This window comes from Astatotilapia calliptera, chromosome 9 (assembly GCF_900246225.1).
Source record: "Astatotilapia calliptera chromosome 9, fAstCal1.2, whole genome shotgun sequence".
NCBI lineage: Eukaryota > Metazoa > Chordata > Actinopteri > Cichliformes > Cichlidae > Astatotilapia > Astatotilapia calliptera.
The window spans coordinates 28,730,223-28,754,981 of record NC_039310.1 but is presented as its reverse complement, the minus strand read 5'-3'; the positions used below and the strand labels follow the sequence as shown (position 1 = coordinate 28,754,981).

The window sequence follows — 24,759 nt, the reverse complement described above, 5'->3', positions numbered from 1 at the left end:
TGTAAACAACCAGACAAAAAAAATTTGATTTGATCAAAACATCGGAATTGAGCATTAAGACTTGCAGTGTGAACATAGCCTTAGAGTTTTTGAACAGTCATTTTTAACATGAGTTTGGATGTAATGTGTTAGAACTACCAGCAGGTGGGGATAAGAGACCTTTAAGGTGTTTGGTGCCACACTCCACCTTCAGGTTTAAAACTAGTGTTAATGGAGGAAGTTTGAAGGTTGAGTTTGTTCCACGACTGCATTTCACTCACTGCCTCTGTTTGTATCTCTGTCACTGCAGGACCAACATGGAGCGAGAAGTCAGCGCTCTCAGGAGGCCGACAAACCTCAACCAAGAAAGAGAGAGAAAAAACACACCTGTGACGAGTGTGGGATGGGTTTTACTTTTAAGGCATTCCTAAAACGTCATCAGGTCATCCACACTGGAGAGAGACCGTTCAGCTGTGAGTTGTGTGGAAAGTCTTTTTCCTCCGTGGGTTCCCTAAAAACACACCAACTCATCCACAGTGGAGTTAAAGCGTACAGCTGTGATCAGTGTGGCAGAGCTTTTAATCGCAGTAACGGCTTACAGAGGCACCTAGTTACCCACTCTGGAATTAAGGCGTACAGCTGTGACATCTGTGGAAAAACTTTCAGCCAGAGTGGAAGCCGAAATGCACATCTACGCATTCACACCAGAGAAGATGTGTACTGCTGTGGTCAGTGTGGCAAACACTTTGCTAAAGACATACACTTACAACGCCACATGTTTACCCACACTGAGGAGAGACCTTGTAAATGTGACCTGTGTGAAAAGACTTTTAAAACTCCACATTACCTGAAACTACACCAACAGATCCACACCAGAAAGAGACTCTACAAGTGCAGTTACTGTGAGGTATGTATTTATATTTCTATCTTGTCATTTTAGCCTGACTGTTTGGAACAACTCTGCTCATTAAACTGTGTTAGCATGTTAGCAATTCTACTGCATGGAAAAGCAGCTCTGAGTGATTATTCAGATTTTCATGTCAGTTATGATTTTTGTTTACACTATTGTGAAAAACGAAATGTGCTGAACACTGATATGATTCTGTTATTTAATGTTCAGGCAGTGATATTATTTCTGCATAAATGGTTTATAAAGTTGTATTGTTACGTAATGGTATTGTAGTATTTTAGCATTAGTGTCATTGCTTCCTCATAACTTTAGTACTTTCAGACATTAGTGTTAAAATACTCATTTAGTATTATAATTGCAGTGTCATGGGGGTAGTAGTGTTTTTCTTGTCTTGGTCAGCTGAGTGTTTTAACTGCACATTTACAGTGTTATTAATGCAGTATTAAATTAGTATTGTTGTGTTACATTAGTAATTTAGTACTGTGTTGGTACCCTTCAAATATTTTTATGGTAGTAAGTCAGATGTTATTGTAACATGAAATAAGTATTACTGTAGTATTATGGTGGTAGTATTGTAGTTATTGCAGCCCAGTAAACTGAGTGTGTTAACTGAAACAGTAAAATGTAATTGGACGTCTGCAGAGATGCTCTTTATTTCAGGCGACGTTCAGGATAAAAATGTTGAAGGACTGACTTACACTGTGTTTGTGTCTTTGTTCAGAAGCAGAGCGACACAGATGGATCCAGTTCTCAACCCTGTCATTACTGTGGTGGTGGGAAAGACTTTCGTTGTGACCTTTGTGGAAAAACTTTCAATTGGCAAGTCTCCCTAAAAAAACATCAACGTAAACACACTGGAGACAAACTGAAAAACTGCAAAGAATGTGGGAGAAGCTTCACCACATCAGGTGACTTAAAAAACCATGAACTGATTCACAGTGGGGTGAAAAAGCACCTCTGTGATCAGTGTGGGTCATCCTTCACTACTTCAAGTCAGCTTAAAACACACAAACGAGTCCACACAGGAGAGAAACCATACAAGTGCAGACACTGTGACAAAAGCTTCTCACGATCAGGTCATCGTAACAAGCATGAATGTACACACATGGAAGGAAACTACAGCTGTGACCAGTGTGACAAAAGCTTCAGGAATCTCAGTTCATACTCCAAACACAAACAATCCCACGTTACTAATAAACTGTTTCACTGTTACCAATGTGCCAAAACATTCATTTCATTATCTGCTCTGTGCAAACATCAGCGTGATCACTCAGGGCTGAAATCACTCCCATCACTGTGAATCTGAAGAGACAGAAAGATCCTCTTCTGGTTTCAGTGTCAGACTTTAAACTCTTGAGATCAGGCTCCACAGAGTTCAGGTGAAATCTCCTGTAAAAATCTGATGAGGCAACTGTGAATGAAAATGTTCCAGTAGTTACATTTTAACCCCCAGGGGTCGACGGACGTGTCGGCGTGTCAAAATCACATGCCCAGTTTAAGATGCAACAACAAAGGTGCAGCGACCCAGAGTCTCTATTTCAACTTAGGTTGAAAGTGTGGACTCAAACTTTATACCAGTTTTTAAAATGATAGGCCACGTAAAAACAGAGTGATGATTTAAAAAAAAAAATGCAAACGTTTGGGTTTTTCCTGAATAAAACAGTGTTATTTACAGCGGGAAGAAATGGTATGAACTTTTAGTTTTTGGTTTTTTTGGTAACATGTATATACTGGACTGGACATACTCACAGATATACTACGCAATCATATTTACTCGTATACAACACACACACACACACACACACACACACACACACACACACACACACACACACACACTCTGAAGTGTTTATATAATGGAATCACTGTGAAAAGCATCTAACCTACATGTTTAAAACCACAAGACCAACATATTTAGGTCAAATATTATCTACAATTATATTAATGGTGTTTGCACGACTTGTTGTATGAACACATGTTGATCAATAACATGAGATAATTGGGATCAATGAGTAACCTTTGATTGTGTTATGGCCAACAATGATAAGTGCAAACATGGAACTAATTCAACTTTCTCTTTCTCTCTGCTCATCTTTATTGCCTCATGTTGTGTCCAGTGTTTCCAAAGCCTATTTGGTAAAGAAACCTGGCCTGCGGGGGATGCATCTGGGATTGTTTTTCTTGCCTCAGCTGCCAGAAAGCGAGAAAACCATTTTCTTATCATAGATAGTAGTCTACTTCTGGCACACACACTTAAAAAATGGTCAAAATGATTAACTGTCAAATGCCGTTTTGCAGACTCAAAAAATAATGGATTCTCGGACTGGCACTCAGAAAGTTATGAAATAGTGCCATAAAGTTAGTGGAAAAAAGACAGCTATGGAACATAAGTGTAAGATTAAAAGAAGCAAAGTACAAGCATGATTAACAACTGATGGAAAATATTGATGAGCATATCACATTGATAATTGGGTTTATAGGACATTTTTGAATTTGAAACTTTACTTATGAGGTAAAAACTTCATATCGACCTTGAGAGAACAAAGGATGAAAGGGTACCCAACGGCAGGAGGAGGTTGATATTCCCCGGGTTGCTATTTTTTGTGTCGGTCATGTTGTGGTTCTCTGCTGTTTGTGCTTAAATGCATTTCACCACAGGGTTTGCTTTGCTTGCTGCCATGTAAATGTCTCGCTATACTCTGTATGTATTTTCTTGCTGTTCATATGATTCTGTGTATTAAACTCAGTTCCAAGAATTCTAAACCTTTGTTCAAAGGTTCTTTTTGAGTGCCCTGATTTTATCTGGATGCAAAGTGTACAGAAAGTTTTACATAATCCAAAGTGATATTTTTTTTTCTATGGGCCCTCAAATTCCTCATGGCACTCATGGTAGAGTTAACCTTAAAGGTGTGTTCGAGAGCATATAATGCTTATGTAATCAGTACAGAACATGTGCTGCTTTTCTTATTATTGCAGGGTTGGCAACCAAAGTAAAACTTTCTGGTACAATGCTGCCCCCTGGTGGGTAAGGTTTTAATTACAAAATAGTTTTAGTTACTAAATGTTGAAGTAGAAAGGATAGACACAGTATCCTGTCATGTCAGTGCTATTATAAGACATTGTGGGTTTACTTGCATTAAACATTTAAACAAGTATCTCTGTGCTTCTAAGGCACTTGATGCATTTCAGCTCCACAGAAACACGAACCGCAGCACAACATGCATCTTTGCCAGCAGCCATTTGATCGCAGGAAGCTTCAGCTGTGACTAACCTCTAAAGCAGTCTTTCTAAATCATCTGTGATGCAGTTTTCTTTTTAATACTGCTTTTAGGTTCAGTCAGGAAAGATATCTGGTGTGAAAATAATTCTGAATCAGGCGTGTGAATAAAGGAACAATAGTTGTTTTTGTATTTAATACTGCAAGTGTTTTATCTTTATTTTAGATTTTTTCTTTCATGAAGTAGTGTCAGGTCACAGGATGGAATAGATGGGTGTAACTTTATGTTTTAATCATTCTTGCATGGGTTGCTGTGTTTTATCATTTTTCATCATCTTTTAATAATGTACAGTGTTTTGTTCTTATGGTTTTATTGGATGCTTTTACTGTACTTTTTGTTGAATTGTCCCAGAGAGACTCCTCTCCCTCCTCCTCATCCCTAATTGGACACATGCCCTGACAGATCACAGGGTACTGCAATTAATCAGGGCTCCCTTTTTGGCCGTGAAAGGCCAATGAGGGCCTGGCAGGACAGAGACGGGGCAAAAAAAAAAAGAAAGGAAGGAAATGTGAGTATTCTTTCTACTCTCCTCCTCATAACGTTTATACTGGAATTGACTACTTTCTTATATCGGAAGCCTTAGCGAATAATTCTGTAAATTCAAGTATTGGTAATATAGTAATCTCAGAACATGTGCCAATTTTTCCTATTTCTTTGAAATATTTTGGAGACACCTCGAAGCTGCAGGTGGCATTTAAATGTGGCCTTAATTTAAGACCCGGAGGCAGAGTTAACGGTAGTACATTCTCATACAAAAGACGGAGTTGAATAAAATTGATAATGTTAAATATAAGTTGAATGGCCTGTATAACAAAAAGACAAAATATTCTTTATTTCGTATAAATAAAGCATATTGGGAAATGGGAGAAAAGCCGAGCCATTTATTAGCATATGGTCTTAAAAAGGCAGTATGAACCACATCCCAGGTACATGACAATCGAAACGGATTATTTCAACTTCTACCAGACAGATAAATGATGGATTCAGGGCCTTTTACAACAATCTTTACTCTACACAAGGTAGTTTAGATGAACAGGAATTTGAAGCATTCTTTACTGATCTAAATCTGCCACTGCTTTCTATTACTGATCAGCAGATTACAGAGGCTCCAATTACAGTAGGAGATTACCCACGCAATTAACAGCATGTCACTTAATAAGGCTCCAGGATTAGACGGGTTACCGTTGGATTTCTATAGAGCATTGGAGGATATGTTGAGTCCCCATGCTGTTCGATGTTTATAATGAGGCGTTTAAAGTGGGTTCATTACCTCAGTTAATGCACTCTGGACTTATAACCTTTATCCCTAAAACTGTGAAAGATCCTCTGGACCCAAGCGGTTACCGTCCCATACCTTTGCATACAAAGATACATGCAGCGCAATCTGGTTTTGTTCTGAACCGGTATGGTTCAGATAATATTAGGCGGCTGGTCAATTTACCAAATTACGTAGCCTTATCGCTGGATGCTTCTAAAGCCTTTGATTGTGTCGAGTGGGAAGATCTGTTTAAGACATAAGAAAAATTTGGTTTTAGTGACAATTTTATTAGGTGGATAAAAACATTATATGATTCGCCTTCAGCACACGTATTGACAAACTGATTTATATCTAATCTCTTCTGTCCCCTTTGCCCCAGGCTGTTTGTAATTGCTATAGAGCCTTTTGCACAAAAACGAAGAAATAACGTAAACATATTTGGGATTTCGATGGGTAAAATCAACATAAATATCTACAAAATGCAGATGATATGTTGTTACTTATGACGCAGCCTGGGAAGTCTATTCCATCCCTATTACAATGTATAGAAAGTTTTACATCGCTTTCAGGGTATCATGTTAATTGGGATATATGCAATGCCTATGTCAGGACACTGCCCTCATAGTATATTTAAACAATTTCGATGGTCCGTGAATGGTCTGAGGTATTTGGGGAAACAAATTACTTCAGAATATACTAATATGCAGGGGCGGTCGTAGTCTGTTTGTTGCCCTGGGCGAGTATATTAGTGCTATTTCTTAAATTTGTCAAATCTGTAACATAATGTATTGTTTGGAGTTTAGTCTGTTACTGTTACTTTTTTTTTTTTTTATTTCTTCTTGGAGCAACTGTAACCCACATAATTTACTTAGGGATTAATAAAGTATTCTGATTATTTCAGGATACATGACCTGCCATTATCCAATGACACATTTGCTTACCTGTATCTTTTGCTCGTTACTCCTCCTCTTCTTTTCTCTTTTTCTAAACTGAGCACCTGATGGCTTTGAACTTTTCTTGTCCATCTTCCATTAGCATTTAATTTTGCACTCCAGTATGAACACCCATCCCTCAACCCGAGAATCACCACAACATAACCTAATAGACCTACACCTTAGTTCATAGTTTTTTTTCTGGGATTTTGTACAACCCACGATTCAAATCATGAATACATGATGGGCTTGGATTGACAACATTATGAATGAAATGTGCTCTATTTGGAAGCAGCAGGTCTCCCTCCCCTTTTGACGGGTTGTGTGTGAGACTTTAAATCATCAAAATATAAATTTTAAATTGTTATTGATCCTTTTACCCCTTGTCCTAAAGTGTATATTTATTTTCTTACTCTTCTTATATTTATTGTTTGTTTACTTGCACTGCTGTAACTGGAGCCTCGTCGTCTCGTCTATATATTTCAATGATACGGTTATCACCCAGTTAGCTCATAGCATTTCTCAACAGTTCTGCCTCCTTTTCGACTATCGGGACATTTAAACAAAATAAATAATCCGTATACAAACAAATTCATGCTTTTCTCCTCAACAGAGAGCGTTCCCCGATTGAACAACAGCGCCGTAAAATAAGAAGAATGGCGCCTAATTACAGAGTTAATAATACAGACTTTGTAATATGTCACGTGAAGATTCATCAGCCAGATGAAGTGTTTCCTGACAACTGACAGTCATAGTGGACATCATCATCACTATTCCAACAATCCTCTCCACACAGACAAGGATAAACACACTCGACTATCACTAAATCAAGTTTAACACACGTTTGTAATGACGCTAATTCAGTTAACAATAGGGTTTATTCGCTCGGTCAGCAGGTGGCAGTGTCCTCGTACACTGGGGAGTAAACTGCCAATAAACAAACAGAAGAAGAAGAAAACCCTTGCGCATGAGCGGTAGGGATCGGGGAGTCCTGATCCGTAACTATCTTTAAATTTTTCGTTTTTGTCTACATTGTATTGAAATGTTTCATTATTGGAAACATTTTAAGAGATACTTATTATTCTTAACAGATACTCTGACCCGTAACTATCGTAAAACGCTTTGACCGGAAGTAGACACCTTTCGCGCATGCGGGGTACCGATTCGGTTTCCGGTACGGATTGGGTAGTGACAGAGGTACACAGGAGAGCTGCTTTTTAATTCAAAGAGACTACAGTAGTACCACCGTTGGGATCGATATCTGCATCGATCTGCCCACCCTTGTCTCCTGGATCGTAGCTGAGATCAGCGTGAACCACGTGGGTCTCTGCTCCCTGATCTGTTTCCTGTGTTTGGAAAGAGTTGCAGCTTCATCGCGGAGTTTCTCTCGGTTTGTGGGCTCATCTAAAGGTAAGCACCGAGCTAACTTTACTGTGAGTTCAGTTCATGTTGAGTTTAGCTCCTGAATGAGGTCTTCTGCTGCTCTCCTCGGTGTCTGTTCACAGTTTATTGTGAACACGTTGAGAGAAGAGTGAGAGAGTGTTTGGAGAAAAACACCAACTAATCATTAGCACTGCAAACAGTGTTCATATTTGAAGCACAGAGAATAAAATATATTGTGGTGGTTAATGTGCAGCTCCTGGTGATTTGGTAGAAAAAAAAATTAATCATGTTTTTAATCATGTTGTGGATTGAATGTTGGTTTTTATTTTGTCTACAGAAGTTTTTCCCACCTGTGATTGTTCAGATTGATTTGTTGGGTTGACTTGAATCATGTGAAGGTTTAAAGCTGCACTTCCCCCAAAAAGAATAAAATATAATCGTGAAGAATGTAAAAATGTCTTCCTGTGTCAAACACAGCTGCAGACAAAGCAGGAAGGAAAGCACTGAAACCACTGATCAATGACCATGATTACCGTTCACAGTGAGTGAGTCGCTGCAATCACAGCATTTGATCAATGAGCTTTAATCATTGGTTGTCGGGGAATGGTGGAGGTGGTGGGACTGGGGGGCTGAAGGAGTTGAAAGTGTGGGGTGGGGGAGTAACAGGTCTGTCCCTGTTTGTGGAAACCACAGGAGGAGCTGTTCAGGCTGTTGCTGGGTGTGAATTGTTGATGGAGTCTTTAAACTTGTAGTTGCTGTTTTCCAGACTGAAGCAGAGTCGTTAGCTGAAAACTGGTTTTAGAGGTTCATTCAGGACACCTTCTCAGGCTCTTACAGCCTTACCTGTATCATAACAAAGTGTATAAACCCCAATCCACCTTTAACATGGTCCTTCTCCCAAACCTTCAAATAGGACTTTCTGGCCCTGTCATAGTAAAGGGCTGCTTAGAATATTAGAGCCAATGTCACAAAGTTCCTCCTGAAGTATAAGTGAGTGAGAGAGTTTCCTCACTTTGCAGCACAACACGTCTCACAAGATTTCTACAAGCAATCAGAGTGAAATTTGTACTTTGTGTTGTCAGATGAACATATGAGACACTTTGACTCTTCAGTGCAGTGTGGAGCCTAACAAAGATCTGTTTTGTGTCCCAGCTGATCAGCAGGAGGAGAAGAGTCTGACGGAGCAGCAGAGGAACATTTTCAGCCATCTGGACTCAGCTGAGTCACTACAGAGGAAACAATGAGCTCAACACAGGAGGTGAGGAAAATATCACAGTTTCACCAAATAATCAGTCACGTCTAAAACTCTCATCCTCCCAACCTGTTATATCACTGTGTCGTATATTATTATATATACAATCACTTCACTAAATAATCTGCCTCAGATTGTTTTGCAGCATCTTTCAGTTTATGAAAAAACACAATGTCACATGTACAGACCCAATATCTGATTTCAACACATGAGGACTTACATGTAAGCTTTAATCTCCAGTTGATCAAATCCCACTGAGCAGTCCTTCCCTTTAAATCTAACCTCTCTTCTTCCTCTCCTGTCCTGTGTGTCTTATCTTTCTCCATCTCTGAGTGACGTTAGGTCTCTTTCTTTTCTCTCTCTGTGATGTACAGCAGCCGAACCTACAACAGCAGCTAGCAACACACTGAGAAAAATTGCACGTTGGTTGAGTGCTGGGTAATTGCATATGGGTGGAAATGGATGTTTGTATATGTGTGTGCCTGTATGTCTGTGTCTATATGTCAGGTTGGGTATCAGGCGCCACCTCTCTGGGGACATCTCAGGCCCTCCAAGGTATGGAGGGCTATCTCCCCCCACCACCACTTCCCCTGCCAGTGGCGGACTCCTTCAGACATCGGTGCGTTGGTGGTTCTTTGTGTCTGGGGATGGGCGTCCAGGTACACACCGGCTCACTCCTTGGCGGCCGCTTATCGGGGCCTGGATCCTGGGGCTCGCTCGGGCCACTTCGGAGGTGGGGTGCCCCCAGCCTCTCGGCCTGGGGCTCGGTCACTCAGGCACGGCTGGCTGCCGGCGGAGCTCACGGGCGCGTCACTGCAACTCCCCCTGGCTTCTGCTCCGCGGCTGCTGAGTGAGCCCTCATCTGGGACTCTCCTCAGCTCTTTCTGGGACAGTGGCGCGGCTGCCCCTCTGTTGGTCTTCCTTGGTCTCTTGTGTTCTGGGGGCCTCTGGATGTCTGGAGTTTTGATCTCCTCCATACCTGCTTCATGCCCTGGTGGATGGGGCTGTGGCCCCCCCCCCCCACACCCTCTAGCAGATTATTACATGAAGGAACCTTTTAAAAAAACAAGCGCGTCCATGCTCACAGGTGTACACACGGGTGATCACACCCACAAACTACACCCTTTTTGGCTCCTACCTCAAAGCACACTGTGTTCTGTTGATCTTATGTGCTGCACAATAATGTTTAATATTTAGTATTTACTGTCATATTCCCATATATCATTGTGATGTTGTTTATTCTATTACTCTTGTTTTCTTCTGCTTGTTTTCTTTTTTCTTTCTCAACAGGTGATCCAGGTGATCGATATATGCATTTTTAAAAAAAAAATTTTCTGCTCATTCTGTTGGTTTTTGTTTTTTGCCCTTCTCCCCCGTCCCTCTTCTCAGCTGTTTCTCTTTCCCTCTTTCTCTCTCCCCTTCTTTCCCCCAGTCAAGTCTGTCCCGTATTCAGCAAGTGAAAATAAAATAAACAATAAAAGGTGAATCAAATGGACCATTATGGCAAGGCTGGGATGGTCAGTTTGGTAAAGTAAATCCGTTGGGCATCTTTCTTTGCCTTTAGACAACAATTCTGATGGCAAAAGAGCCAAACGGGACAGGCAAAAAAAATAAAATAAAATCATTAATTAACCATCTGCACCCATGTCTTTGGACTATGGGAAGGAGGAGTAGTACCCGGAGAGAACATACACAGACACAGAGAGAGTGGTGATAATTACTGCACCACCCAGAGCCTGTGGTTTTTTCCACAGGTTATAAAATGCAGTTTCCCTCCTCATTGCTACCAAGTGTGTGTTCACACACACACACATTAAGATTTTATTAAAATTGAAATAGCAACTTTTTAAACCAATAGTGTTTTGTTTTTTAACACCATTAGTTCTGTGTTGTGTACATCACCTCATCTGTCCTTCCCTTTTTGTAGCCCTCTAACATTGTGACAGATTGAATAACAACATGCTTGCTTGACCATTCACTGCTCAGAGGAGTATATTGCTCTTTGAAGCCGCTTCTATTATGCTTCATTTTCCATATTCATCAGCCTCTGTGTAACCAGCACTCACGATCTTGTGCAGCTTGGTTTTGTCTTTTGTGTTTTGAATGGCAGATGACAAACAACTAAAGATATATGTGTCCAGAGGGAGCCCTAAAAAAAAAAGCTGCTGCTTAGCTGCTCGTGATTTGTAGGTGGACGCCATATTAGTTGCAGTGGTGACCTGTAAGAGAAAAACAGACTTTTTTTGTTGTTGTTATTTGTGTTGCTTTCGTGTGATTCCCGTTTAAGAATTGTTTAATGACTTTATTTGATTCTCTCTTCATCTGACCTATCTGCTGCTATTCTGGGCATGTTCTTCATCTTGCTCTCCTTTGTGAGTGGGTGACCTTTATGTTGTCCTCGGTCCTCTTCAGTCTCTCTCAGATCTTTTTTTGTCTCATTTCCATTTTAATCATATCTCCCTCCCACTGTCAGTCTGTCTTGTCTGTTTCTCTTGTGAATGGAGAGACAGAGATTGAGTCTTAGAATGGGAGTCAGCAGCCTACACAGTTATGTTACAAAACACTGCAGCATTCACGGCGCTGACCTGTTTTTATCCTTATTTCAGTAGCTGCCTACATAGAATGGCTTGATTCACAAACAGTTTGTCGATGACTGTTCTAAATGAATGATTTACCAATGTAGAGTTTCTAACGCAACTCATTTGAGATTGTTGTAATAAATACAACCACTGATCCATTGGGCTGTGACCCCTTTGAGCTGCGCTGATGTCTTCTGGGGGCTCTTTTTCATTTTTTAGCTTTTTTACTTTATCTTCTGTCTGGTTTAGTTTTCTTCCTTTCCAAGAATGTCACAGCAACTGCCATCAGTCCTTTAGTGGAATTTGCGTCTAATTACTTGAACATTTTCTGTATTCTAATAAGAGAAAAAAGAAGGGAAAAAAAAGAAAAGAAGAAAAAAAAGAGAAAAATTGCACACAATGTTGAATAAATTAGAAAAAACATAAAAATATATGATAGGAAATGGGAAGTATAAAAGTATTCTCTTGGTAAACGTGTATTACTATTCTGTGTGTGTTAGTATGGAGGCATTAATATTTGTGTACAAGCAGCAGGGATGGGCATGATTTTAGTGTTTAAACAGTCATTAATTATTTTAACATCAGGTTGGATGTAATGTGTTAGAACTACCAGCAGGTGGGGATAAGAGACCTTTAAGGGGTTTGGTGCCACACTCCACCTTCAGGTCTAAAACTAGTGTTAATGTTACGGAGCCCCGCGAGGGACATGGGAGAAAAATATTGAGATGAACAAACGTTTTCCAAGATCTTGCAAAATAGACTGCATCCTTCACAGGTTGCATTTGAAGGCTTTTGCAAAATCTCGCAAAAGTTCATCTTTATTTTTTTTCCTCTCATGTCCCTTGCAGGGCTCCATACTATGTTGGGAATTTCAAGGTTGAGTTTGTTCCACGACTGCATTTCACTCACTGCCTCTGTTTGTATCTCTGTCACTGCAGGACCAACATGGAGTGAGAAGTCAGCGCTCTCAGGAGGCCGACAAACCTCAACCAAGAAAGGGAGAGAAAACATACAGCTGTGACGAGTGTGGGAAGGATTTTACTGAGAAGGGTAATCTAAAACATCATCAGGTCATCCACACTGGAGAGAGACCGTTCAGCTGTGACTTGTGTGGAAAGACTTTTTCCTGGAAGGATGTTCTAAAAAAACACCAACTCATCCACAGTGGAGTTAAAGCGTACAACTGTGATCAGTGTGGCAGAGCTTTTACTCACAGTAGCAGCTTACAGAGGCATCTAGTTACCCACTCTGGAATTAAGGCATACAGCTGTGACATCTGTGGAAAAACTTTCAGCCATATAGGGAATCGAAATAGACACCTAAGCATTCACACCAGACAAGATGTGTACTGCTGTGATCAGTGTGGCAAACAGTTTACAACACATGCGAAGTTAAAACAACACATGTTTACCCATACTGAGGAGAGACCTTATAAATGTGACCTGTGTGAGAAGACTTTTAAATCTCCACTTAACCTGAGCCTACACCAACAGATCCACACCAGAAAGAGACTCTACAAGTGCAGTTACTGTGAGGTATGTATTTGTATTGTTATCTTGTCATTTTAGCCTGACTGTTTGGAACAACTCTGCTCATTAAACTGTGTTAGCATGTTAGCAATTCTACTGCATGGAAAAGCAGCTCTGAGTGATTATTCAGATTTTCATGTCAGTTATGATTTTAATATTACTGTAGTATTATGGTGGTAATATTGCTATAAAGACACATCTCCTGGATGCACTGGTACTCATCTTCAGTGATGTATCCTAAGGTCATCAGGTGTTTCGGGTCATACACCCTCGCCCAGGCGACCCAGCCGGGGGTGATCAGGCCCCGACTTGCGTACCAGTAGCTACCCACGGATCAGCCCTCTTGATCCACAGCCACCTTGTGGCTTTCTCTGCCGCTTCACTCACAGCCTGGATGGCCCTCTTCTTGGCTGCCCCAGCCACGCCCAGCCGGCCTACATGTGCAATAACACTAAGTGCAATAATCCTTTCTGGCATCGTTGTATTTTTACTCAGTTGTATATAGCATTCGTATTCTATTTTTATCTTATTGTATATTTTTATTCTATTTTATTCTACTGTATATAGTATATTATTTTATTCTATTCTGTACAGCTGTGTACTGTATTTATTCTTATTGTATTCTAATTTTTGCCTCAACTTTTGCACTGTCCACTTCCTGCTGTGACAAAACAAATTTCCCACGTGTGGGACTAATAAAGGTTATCTTATCTTATCTTATCTTATCTTATCTTATCTTATCTTATCTTATCTTATCTTATCTTATCTTATCTTATCTTATCTTATCTTATCTTATCTTATCTTATCTTATCTTATCTTATCTTATCTTATCTTATCTTATCTTATCTTATCTTAAAGCCCCTACAACCCACTTCTATGGGCTCATAGAAAGTCTTCCAGCCCCTTCCCCTGCACTAGTTCCTGGTACTTTCCTCGTTTCCTTTCATTGCCCTCCTCAATCCGCTCTTCCCAGGGCACTGTGAGTTCCAGCATGATCAGCTGTTTTGAGGCCTCAGAAATAATTATCATGTCTGGCCGGAGTGATGTTTTTGCAATGTTCTGAGGGAACTTTAGTTGTTTACCCAGGTCAGCCTGTAGCTGCCAATCAGAGGCTGTGTTGAGGAGGCCAGTTGTCAAATGTGGGCGCACCAGCCTTAATAAAAGAGATTGCCTTCCTCGGAGCATGATGATGCTTGCTGGTGCTGATTGCTGAGGCAATCTTTTCAGCAACTACTCTGAGCACCTGGTCGTGCCGCCAACGATACCGACCATTGGCCAGGGCCCTTGGGCAGCTGCTAAGGAGGTGTTCTAGGGTCCCTCTTCCAAAGCACAGGGGACAGGCAGGTGTCTCGCTCTTTCCCCACAGATGGAGGTCTGCCTTCTCAGTTATTGCAGCCCAGTAAACTGAGTGTGTTAACTGAAACAGTAAAATGTAATTGGACGTCTGCAGAGATGCTCTTTATTTCAGGCGACGTTCAGGATAAAAATGTTGAAGGACTGACTTACACTGTCTTTGTGTCTTTGTTTAGAAGCAGAGCGACACAGATGGATCCAGTTCTCAACCCTGTCCTCACTGTGGTGGCGGGAAAGACTTTCGTTGTGACCTTTGTGGGAAAGCTTTCAGTCACCAATACACCTTAAAAGTACATCGACGTAGACACACTGGAGACAAACTGAAATACTGTAAAGAATGTGGGAAAAGTTTCACCACATCAAGTAGATTAAAACGCCATGAACTGATTCACAGTGGGGTTAAAAAGCACCTCTGTGATCAGTGTGGGTCATCCTTCATTACTGCAGGTCAGCTTAAAACACACAAACAAGTCCACACAGGAGAGAAACCATACAAGTGCAGACACTGTGACAAAAGCTTCTCACAATCAGGTAATCGTATTTTTCATGAATGGGCACACATGGAAGGAAACTACAGCTGTGACCAGTGTGACAAGAGCTTCAGGAATTTCAGTTCATACTCCGAACACAAACGATCCCACGTTACTAATAAACTGTTTCACTGTTACCAATGTGCCCAAACATTCACCTCATTGTCTGCTCTGTGCAAACATCAGCGTGATCACTCAGGGCTGAAATCACTCCCATCACTGGATCACAGTGAATCTGAAGAGAAGGAAAGATTCTCTTGAGGTTTGAGGGTTAAACTTAATGTCAATGCTGACATCACGATTACGTGATTAAAAATTTTACACAGTTAATCCGTTCTGGAGCGCTGAAATCAGAAATCCCTGAAATGTCTCTGTCAATGTATTTCGGACAGTTTGTCCAAAGTTCGTGCATTCTGCACTCCAGATGGGTTAAAAATTGTAATTGTGTCAATCTTGATGACAGCGTTAACGTTGACAGCATATATGTAAAAACTGAGTGTCAGGGCCCTCGGTGTGCCTGCTTGATGCTGTGCTGAAGTCTCACACACAACCTGTCGAAAGGGGAGGGGGCGGGCTGCTTGATTATGATTCATATCTTCACTCCAAGCCTATTATGTATTAATTATTTTTCCTGGGTTGTGTAAAATCCCACAAAAGTAAACGACACATCTGCTTACCTGGTATTGTCCTGAAACGATAACACTCAGTAGGAATTGAGAAAACTGCTGTTTACCTTTTTTAGCTTCTTGGCTATTATAGTAAACAGTAGACAGACAGTAGAGACTGATGTGACTTGTTGAATCTTTTGGACTGTGTTCAGCATAATATTAACGAGCAGCTAATTGGAAGAGCTGTATTGTTGATTTGTCTGATATTTCAATGTGTGATTAATTATAACGACTGTTTGTTATCCCTTTGCAAATTTGTTATGTTTGTGCTTAAAGGCTCTTCACCATGGGGTTCGCTTCACTTTGCTTTCTGCTAACTGTCTCGCTATATTCTGTGTGTAATTTCTTACTGTCCTTATAATTCTGTGTGTTAAACTCTGTTTCAAGAATATTACTCTTTTCCAGAGGATCTTTTCGAGTGCCTTGATTTTAACTGAATCTAAAAAAAGCCAGATCTCCACAGACATCCATGATGGCTTTGCGACCAAAGCAGACAGCGGTATAAACGCTCAGGCGGACGCACCTGAGCGGAGAGGTTCTGCTCCTGAACCTCTGCGCACAGCATCTGCAAATCGGGGCTGTACCAAGTCCCTTTCATCTTTACACAGGACTGTAAGCTGTCATCTGTGAGGCGTGAACGGTGTTTGTTTTTAACGTAGTTCACAGTTGAGAACAGCTGCTGACATAATGTTGATCCGAAGATCCATAATTGGCCTACCTGGGGTTGAGTCTTGATAAATTGCACACCGTTTCAACTGGTTTACCGGCCTCCTGTGAGTGTGACGCTTATTTTGAGCAATGAAAAAGCTGTTGAGAAATGCTAGGAGCTAACTGGGCGCTAACCGTATCATTCAAATATATCTATATATATCTATATATATATCTATATCTATATATATATCTATATCTATATATATCTATATCTATATATATCTATATCTATCTATATCTATATCTATATCTATCTATATCTATAGATATAGATATAGATAGATATATTTGAATGATACGGTTAGCGCCCAGTTAGCTCCTAGCATTTCTCAACAGCTTGATATAGATATCTATAGATATCTATATCTATATAGATATCTATATCTATATAGATATCTAGATAGATATCTAGATAGATATAGATATCTAGATAGATATAGATATCTAGATAGATATCGATATAGATATAGATCTATATATCTATATAGATATAGATCTATATATCTATATAGATATAGATCTATATATATATCTATATAGATATAGATCTATATATATATCTATATAGATATAGATCTATATAGATATATAGATATAGATCTATATAGATATATATATAGATCTATATCTATCTATATCTATAGATCTATATCTATATATCTATATCTCTCATCTTACTGTTCAGAGCTGAACGGTAAGAACAAGATCCGGGCTATCAACACGTATGCCCTGCCCGTGATCAGGTACCCTGCTGGGTTAATAGGCTGGCCAAAGGAGGAGATAGAAGCCACTGACATAAAGACAGGCCCCTGCACGGTATGTACCACTGGCAGATAGAGGAGGTGGCTGATATCCAGAAATCCTACCAGTGGCTGGACTGAAAGACAGCACAGAGGCACTAATCATGGCAGCACAAAAACAAGCTCTGAGCACAAGATCCATAGAGGCTGGGGTCTATCACACCAGGCAAGACCTCAGGTGCAGGCTGTGTAAAGATGCCCCAGAGACAATCCAGCACATAACAGCAGGGTGCAAGATGCTAGCAGGCAAGGCATACATGAAACGCCACAACCAAGTGGCCGGCATAGTGTACAGGAACATCTGTGCCGAGTATAACCTGGAAGTCCCGAGGTCAAAATGGGAGATGCCCCCAAGGGTGGTGGAGAATGACCGAGCTAAGATCCTGTGGGACTTCCAGATACAGACGGACAAAATGGTGGTGGCTAACCAACCGGACATAGTGGTGGTAGACAAACAGAAGAAGACGGCCGCAGTGATCGATGTAGCGGTTCCGAATGACAGCAATATCAGGAAGAAGGAACACGAGAAGCTGGAGAAATACCAAGGGCTCAGAGAAGAGCTCGAGAGGATGTGGAGGGTGAAGGTAACGGTGGTCCCCGTGGTAATCGGAGCACTAGGTGCGGTGACTCCCAAGCTAGGCGAGTGGCTCCAGCAGATCCCGGGAATAACATCGGAGATCTCTGTCCAGAAGAGCGCAGTCCTGGGAACAGCTAAGATACTGCGCAGGACCCTCAAGCTCCCAGGCCTCTGGTAGAGGACCCGAGCTTGAAGGATAAACCGCCCACAGGGGCGTGCTGGGTGTTTTTTTTTTGTTTTTGTTTTTTTTTCTCAAACCTTTATTTAAACATCAGTACAATACAAAACGGAATTAAACAGTACTACAATAATGGTGTTGTACTTACAAAAGAATTGTATGCATAGATAAACAAATACACGAACAGTATTCAGAAACAACAATATAAATATGCTAGGGGGAAAGTAACTGATCGAGCCAAAGAATAAAGTGATTGAAAGATCTTGATTTTTTCACAAACACCAATAGTTTTTATAGCTTTTGGGTTAGTGGAGTTCTTAATTGAGTTAAGATTCTGTACAAGTTCAAAGGAGAATACATAAAAAGAGGGATGTCTTCCTAAACATTTGGACTTGTGAATATGAAATTTAGCCATTAAAAGTAACAAGTTAATCATATATCTGTTATCAAAGTGTAATTGTCTTTGGTTTTTGTGTAGACCAAACAAAACATATTTCCAAAACAGTACAAATCCTTTAAATATATTTTCTGAAATAAAAACAATTAAACTCTGCTAAAAATCTTGTACAAGGTTACAAAATCCAAAAAAGATGTATAGTAGATTCCTTGGAAGTTTTACAAAAGCTACAGCTTGTATCAATGTCTAATTTGAATTTGCTTTGAAGATAATCTTTAGAAGGATAAATTCTGTGTATTAATATATAAGAAATATCTTTAATTTTGTTGGTAATTAAAAACTGATTAGGGAGTTTCCAAACTTCGTTCCACATAATACCATCTGACAGCTGGTTCAAGAAAAAAATGACATATGGTAGCGTGGTTATGGTACTCTGAAATAAAGCTCTAATCGATTTATTGCTGTTTTTAGATTGCTTAGAAAAGCAAATCTTGCCAACAAAAGTTTGTATGGGAGATGCCAACGGCCTGTGGAATGAAGTGATATTAGGTTGATTCTTAAACAGCATACAAACCCCTGATGGTATTGAGCCAAATACCTTGGTATAATCATGACAATTTATAGCTAAATTGAAATGTAAACAAAATTCTTCATAGGAGAAAATCGTACCATTTGAATCAAATAATTGGTTGACTAAAATAATGTTATTCCTAAACCAACTATCTAAGAAGAGAGATTTTCTTTTAAATAAAACATCCTTGTTATTCCAGATATAATGACTGTGTGGACTAAAGTTATGCTTGTAAATAAGAGTCCATGCTAAAAAAGCTTGACGATGAAAAGCAGAGATTTTTAAAGGGATTTTATCAATATCAAAATTACAAGTAAGGAAAAATTCAGTGCCACCTAACTTAGAAAACATGAACACAGGTATAGTATTCCAAATGGAAGTAGGATTAGTAATTAGATTCTTCAACCAATTTATTTTGAATGTGCTATTTAAAGTGTTAAAATCTAACACATTAAGTCCTCCATTGACATAGGAGTTCATAAGAACTGTTTTTCTAATGTAGTGTGTCCTATTTTTCCAGATAAAGTTGAAAAGTAACTTATCAACCTCTTTTATAAGTTTTTTATCAAGGTGCAATGCCAATGCAGCGTATGTAAGACGAGAGATGCCTTCTGCTTTAGTTATTAATATTCTGCCTTTTAACGACAAATCTCTTAAGAGCCACTGATTAAATCTGTGTTTGAGTTTCTCTAGAATAGGATAAAAATTTTGAGTGATTCTACTTTCCTGATTTTTGGTTATTATGATACCTAAATAATCCTTTCTGTCATCGTTGTATTTTTACTCAGTTGTATATAGTATTTGTATTTGTATTCTATTTTTATCTTATTGTATATTTATTTTATTTTATTCTACTGTATATAGTATTTTATTCTATTCTGTACAGTTGTGTACTGTATTTATTCTTATTGTATTCTAATTTTTGCCTCATAACTTTTGCACTGTCCACTTCCTGCTGTGACAAAACAAATTTCCCACGTGTGGGACTAATAAAGGTTATCTTATCTTATCTTATCTTAAATAACAAACTTCTTGTTTTGTTGGAATGTTACACAAAGCTGTTTTCGAACATTCTTTTATCGCCATAAGTTCACATTTAGGAATATTCAAGTACAATCCAGAAACTTTGGAAAATGTGGAGATTGTTTCAATAGCAATAGAGATTTGATTTTCATCTTTTAGGAATAATGTAGTGTCATCCGATCATTCAAATATATTGAATGTTGGCAAAGAGAGGAAGTGACGTAAGACTTGCGCATGCGGGGTACCGATCGGGTTTCCGGTACGGATCGGGTAGTGACAGGGCGGAACAAAGTAAGGACGCTCCACGAGAAGAGGTGTTTGCACAGAGAGCTGCTTTTTCATTCAAAGAGAATAAAGTAATACCACCGTTTGGATCGATATCTGCATCGATCTGCCCACCCTTGTCTCCTGGATCGTAGCTGAGATCAGCGTGAACCACGTGGGTCTCTGCTCCCTGATCTGTTTCCTGTGTTTGGAAAGAGTTGCAGCTTCATCGCGGAGTTTCTCTCGGTTTGTGGGCTCATCTAAAGGTAAGCACCGAGCTAACTTTACTGTGAGTTCAGTTCATGTTGAGTTTAGCTCCTGAATGAGGTCTTCTGCTGCTCTCCTCGGTGTCTGTTCACAGTTTATTGTGAACACGTTGAGAGAAGAGTGAGAGAGTGTTTGGAGAAAAACACCAGCTAATCATTAGCTCAGCATGCTGGGAGAAGTTGGAGCAGAAAAGTCTTTTCATTGTCCCTGCAGCTGTTTTTCTGCCTGCACCAAACCTCTACAGCCTCATTTCTATTTGAAGTGATAACAGGAAATGGATGAGAGCGATCTGCTGCAGTATCAGGGTCACAATAAACTTTATTGTCCAGCTGCTGTGGATGAACACATGAGAGGAAGTGAACTCCTACAAAGTCTCATTTTAATGAGTGTGGCTGCTGTAAAGTGATGCACAGGAAGATGTTAACAAAAACTAATGAAACAGAAATGAAAGTAAACAGTGTTCATATTTGAAAGCACAGAGAATAAAAATATATTGTGGTGGTTAATGTGCAGCTCTTGGTGATTTGGTGAAATCATGTTTGTAATCATGTTGTGGATTGAATTTTTTTTTTTTTTTTTTTATCTACAGAAGTTTTTCCCACCTGTGATCGTTCAGATTGATTTGTTGGGTTGACTTGAATCATATGAAGGTTTAAAGCTGCACTTCCCCCAAAAAGAATAAAGTATAATCATGACAAATGTAATAATGTCTTCCTGTGTCAAACACAGCTGCAGTCAAAGCAGGAAGGAAAGCACTGAAACCACTGATCAAAGCTCATTAATCAAAGGCCGCTGATCAATGGCAATGAGTACCATTCACAGAGAGTTGGGGAGTCGCTGCAATCACAGCATTTGATCAATGAGCTTTGATCAGTGGTCGTTGGGGAATGGTGGAGGTGGTGGGACTGGGGGGCTGAAGGAGTTGAAAGTGTGGGGTGGGGGAGTAACAGGTCTGTCCCTGTTTGTGGAAACCACAGGAGGAGCTGTTCAGGCTGTTGCTGTGTGTGAATTGTTGATGGAGTCTTTAAACTTGTAGTTGCTGTTTTCCAGACTGAAGCAGAGTCATTAGCTGAAAACTGGTTTTAGAGGTTCATTCAGGACACCTTCTCAGGCTCTTACAGCCTTACCTGTATCATAACAAAGTGTATAAACCCCAATCCACCTTTAACATGGTCCTTCTCCCAAACCTTCAAATAGGACTTTCTGGCCCTGTCATAGTAAAGGGCTGCTTAGAATATTAGAGCCAATGTCACAAAGTTCCTCCTGAAGTATAAGTGAGTGAGAGAGTTTCCTCACTTTGCAGCACAACACGTCTCACAAGATTTCTACAAGCAATCAGAGTGAAATTTGTACTTTGTGTTGTCAGATGAACATATGAGACACTTTGACTCTTCAGTGCAGTGTGGAGCCTAACAAAGATCTGTTTTGTGTCCCAGCTGATCAGCAGGAGGAGAAGAGTCTGACGGAGCAGCAGAGGAACATTTTCAGCCATCTGGACTCAGCTGAGTCACTACAGAGGAAACAATGAGCTCAACACAGGAGGTGAGGAAAATATCACAGTTTCACCAAATAATCAGTCACGTCTAAAACTCTCATCCTCCCAACCTGTTATATGACTGTGTTGTGTATTATTATATATACAATCACTTCACTAAATATTCTGCGTCAGATTGTTTTGCAGCATCTTTCAGTTTACGAAAAAACATAATGTCACATGTACAGACCCAATATCTGATTTCAAGACATGAGGACTTACATGTAAGCTTTACATTTCCAGTTTATTAACCCTTTAAAGCCGGTCAGAGCGGGCACGCTCCGTTTTGTGTAACTGTTTTTAAATCCCGGTAGCACTGCAACCACGTAAGCTAGCGCACTACTTTTTGAAAACCGGAGGAGTTGTACTTACATCTTATGCCATCAGCTTGTCCTAAGTCACGGTTTCCTTCCACATAAAGCTTTGCAAAAACTGCATAAAAAGCACTTGCAGCAACAAAGACATAATATTCCAGAAACACGCTTTGCCGATCCGATCAGCTGTTCGTAACACTTCATACTCCATCAGCGCGAACTATCGCATGTCCTCCATGTCCTGCCCGAAACCGGAAGTGATGTCGTTTTGCGGAAATGTAGCCTTTTACCATCAGGGCCTTGTGAGCCTATACTGCTGTTTTTAAAAGTTATATTTGACTTCATGACTTTCTGTGTCGTTTCTGGGATGCTTCGGACTCATATTGCACTGCTGGAAATAGTTTGTTTTAATTTTTGCAATTTGCATTATAATATTTATTTATTTTTTCCTGCAGTATATAAAAATTGGTGTATTTCAAAAATAAAACTATGAAGACACTTTTCTGGCACTGGGCTGTAATTCGTGGCTGTGGCATGCTGGCTAACGTGGTTTTAACTTGGCTGTGTGAACAAATGGAGAAACTATGATTCCCCTTTTAACCATACGATTCAGCATCTGGAATTTGTACCATCTGGTGCTGTCACACATTCATTCTCAGATTCTTCACCACTTAAATTGGCATTAGTCAATGCAAGGTCCGTGGTGAACAAGACTTTCATATACCGTGACTTGGTTGTTTCTCATGGCTTGGACTTTCTCTTTATTACTCGAACTTGGCTACCTACTGATGATCTAGCTGCTTTTGTGGAACTGACTCCTGAAAACTGTAACTTCCTCAACACACCTAGGACCTGCTGGTCGTGGAGGCAGCCTGGCAACAGTCTTCAGAGATCACTTTAAATGTAGAATGCTACCCAGAAGTGTCTACACCAGTTTTGAACTGCAACTGCTGGATCTGTCCTCTCCTGTACTCTGTGCTCTAGCTTATAGGCCTCCTCACCTTAACAAAGACTTCATTAAGGAATTTTCGGATTTTCTATCCAACCACTGATAGGCTTCTAATCCTTGGCGACTTCAATATCCATATGTGTTGCCCCTCTAAACCTTTGGTTAGGGAGTTTTTACGACTCTTGGACTCATTTAACCTGACCCAGTCTGTCAACAGCCCTACACACAAGCAGGGCCACACTCTTGACCTCATCTTGTCATCTGGGCTCTCAGTGATTGGCGTTGAAGTGATTGATGTGTGTCCGTCTGACCATAATTTCATTTTGTTTAATATTCCAATTCCTCACTCATCCCCCAAACAAACCCAGGCCCCCTCTCTTATACTCCCTATAACACCTGAAACTGCTCCCCAATTCTTAGCTGCCTTCGCTGCATCTCTTTTAGCCACCTTTAATGAAAGTTCTCCTCATTGCAATAATCCTGATGAGCTTCTTGCATGTTTTAATTGTGCTTGTACCAACATAATGGACTCAATTGCTCCTTTAAAAAGTAGACGGCAAAAATTTTAAACTCAGCCTTGGCTAAATAAGTGTAACACTTCCAGCTCTTCAAGAATCACAGACGCTCAGAAGGGTTGGCTTTTCACAGTTTACTTCTGCAGAAGACATAAAACACATTCAACAGGTGTCTTCTGGTGGTACCGGCAATTGTAGCTCCCTCACAGTGCAAGCGCGCGCTGTCTTAACAGACTTACAATTAACTTTTTAATAAAGAAAAGGTGGAAAATAATAATTTCTCCCATTTTACAGTCTGTCATACTGAGCTTGTATACAAAAGAAATCTTATGACTAATAAAATACATTCCACAATCGTATAAAACAAAATAACAGGATAAACATAAATACCACCGACTAAACATTTCCCTCTAGTGGACAAATTAACAATAGCGCATTACATCTTCACTTGCTTGTGCTTTACAGACAAAATGGCTGTTAACAAGCTCACATACCTGCAGAAGACATAAAACACATTCAACAGGTGTCTTCTGGTGGTACCGGCAATTGTAGCTCCTACAATGTAAAGCAACATCACAAAAAGCACAGAAAAACGGTAAATCCAAACACATTTCCTGCTATGCGCAGCAACCACTAGGGGGCTGACAAAGACTAACTGCCAAAGAGCATAAATACGGCAGAAACACTATTTAACAGCAACCCGCCTTTGTTTCAGTTACACAGAAACTTTCTAATATCAATATGAACCTATATACATCGACATATATAACTTATGTAACAACATTCACACCAGAAACCATAAAAATGCCAGAGCCTTTCATTACCGGACTTACCCTCACAGTGCAAGCGCACGCTGTGAGGAGCGGAAGCCTTAGCAGCTTCTAAACGTTAGGGTGAGATCCGGTTTCTGGGTTTTCAAAATAAAATACAATTTAAAAAAAAAAGATAAAATTCACACTTAAAATGATAATTAAGAACAGGTAAGTGCATGTTTTTCATATGTATTAT

The 24,759-nt window shown here is 40.0% G+C and overlaps 1 protein-coding gene across 1 annotated transcript; it reads left to right on the top strand.

The window, feature by feature from the left end:
* Positions 1-310: 310 nt before the first annotated feature.
* Positions 311-16,045, top strand: LOC113029508 (zinc finger protein 595-like; the record flags this gene model as incomplete). Its single annotated transcript, XM_026180398.1, has 2 exons — positions 311-886; positions 14,630-16,045. Coding segments are annotated over 2 exons (1,191 nt in total), but the record flags the coding sequence as incomplete, so codon positions are not given.
* Positions 16,046-24,759: the final 8,714 nt, after the last annotated feature.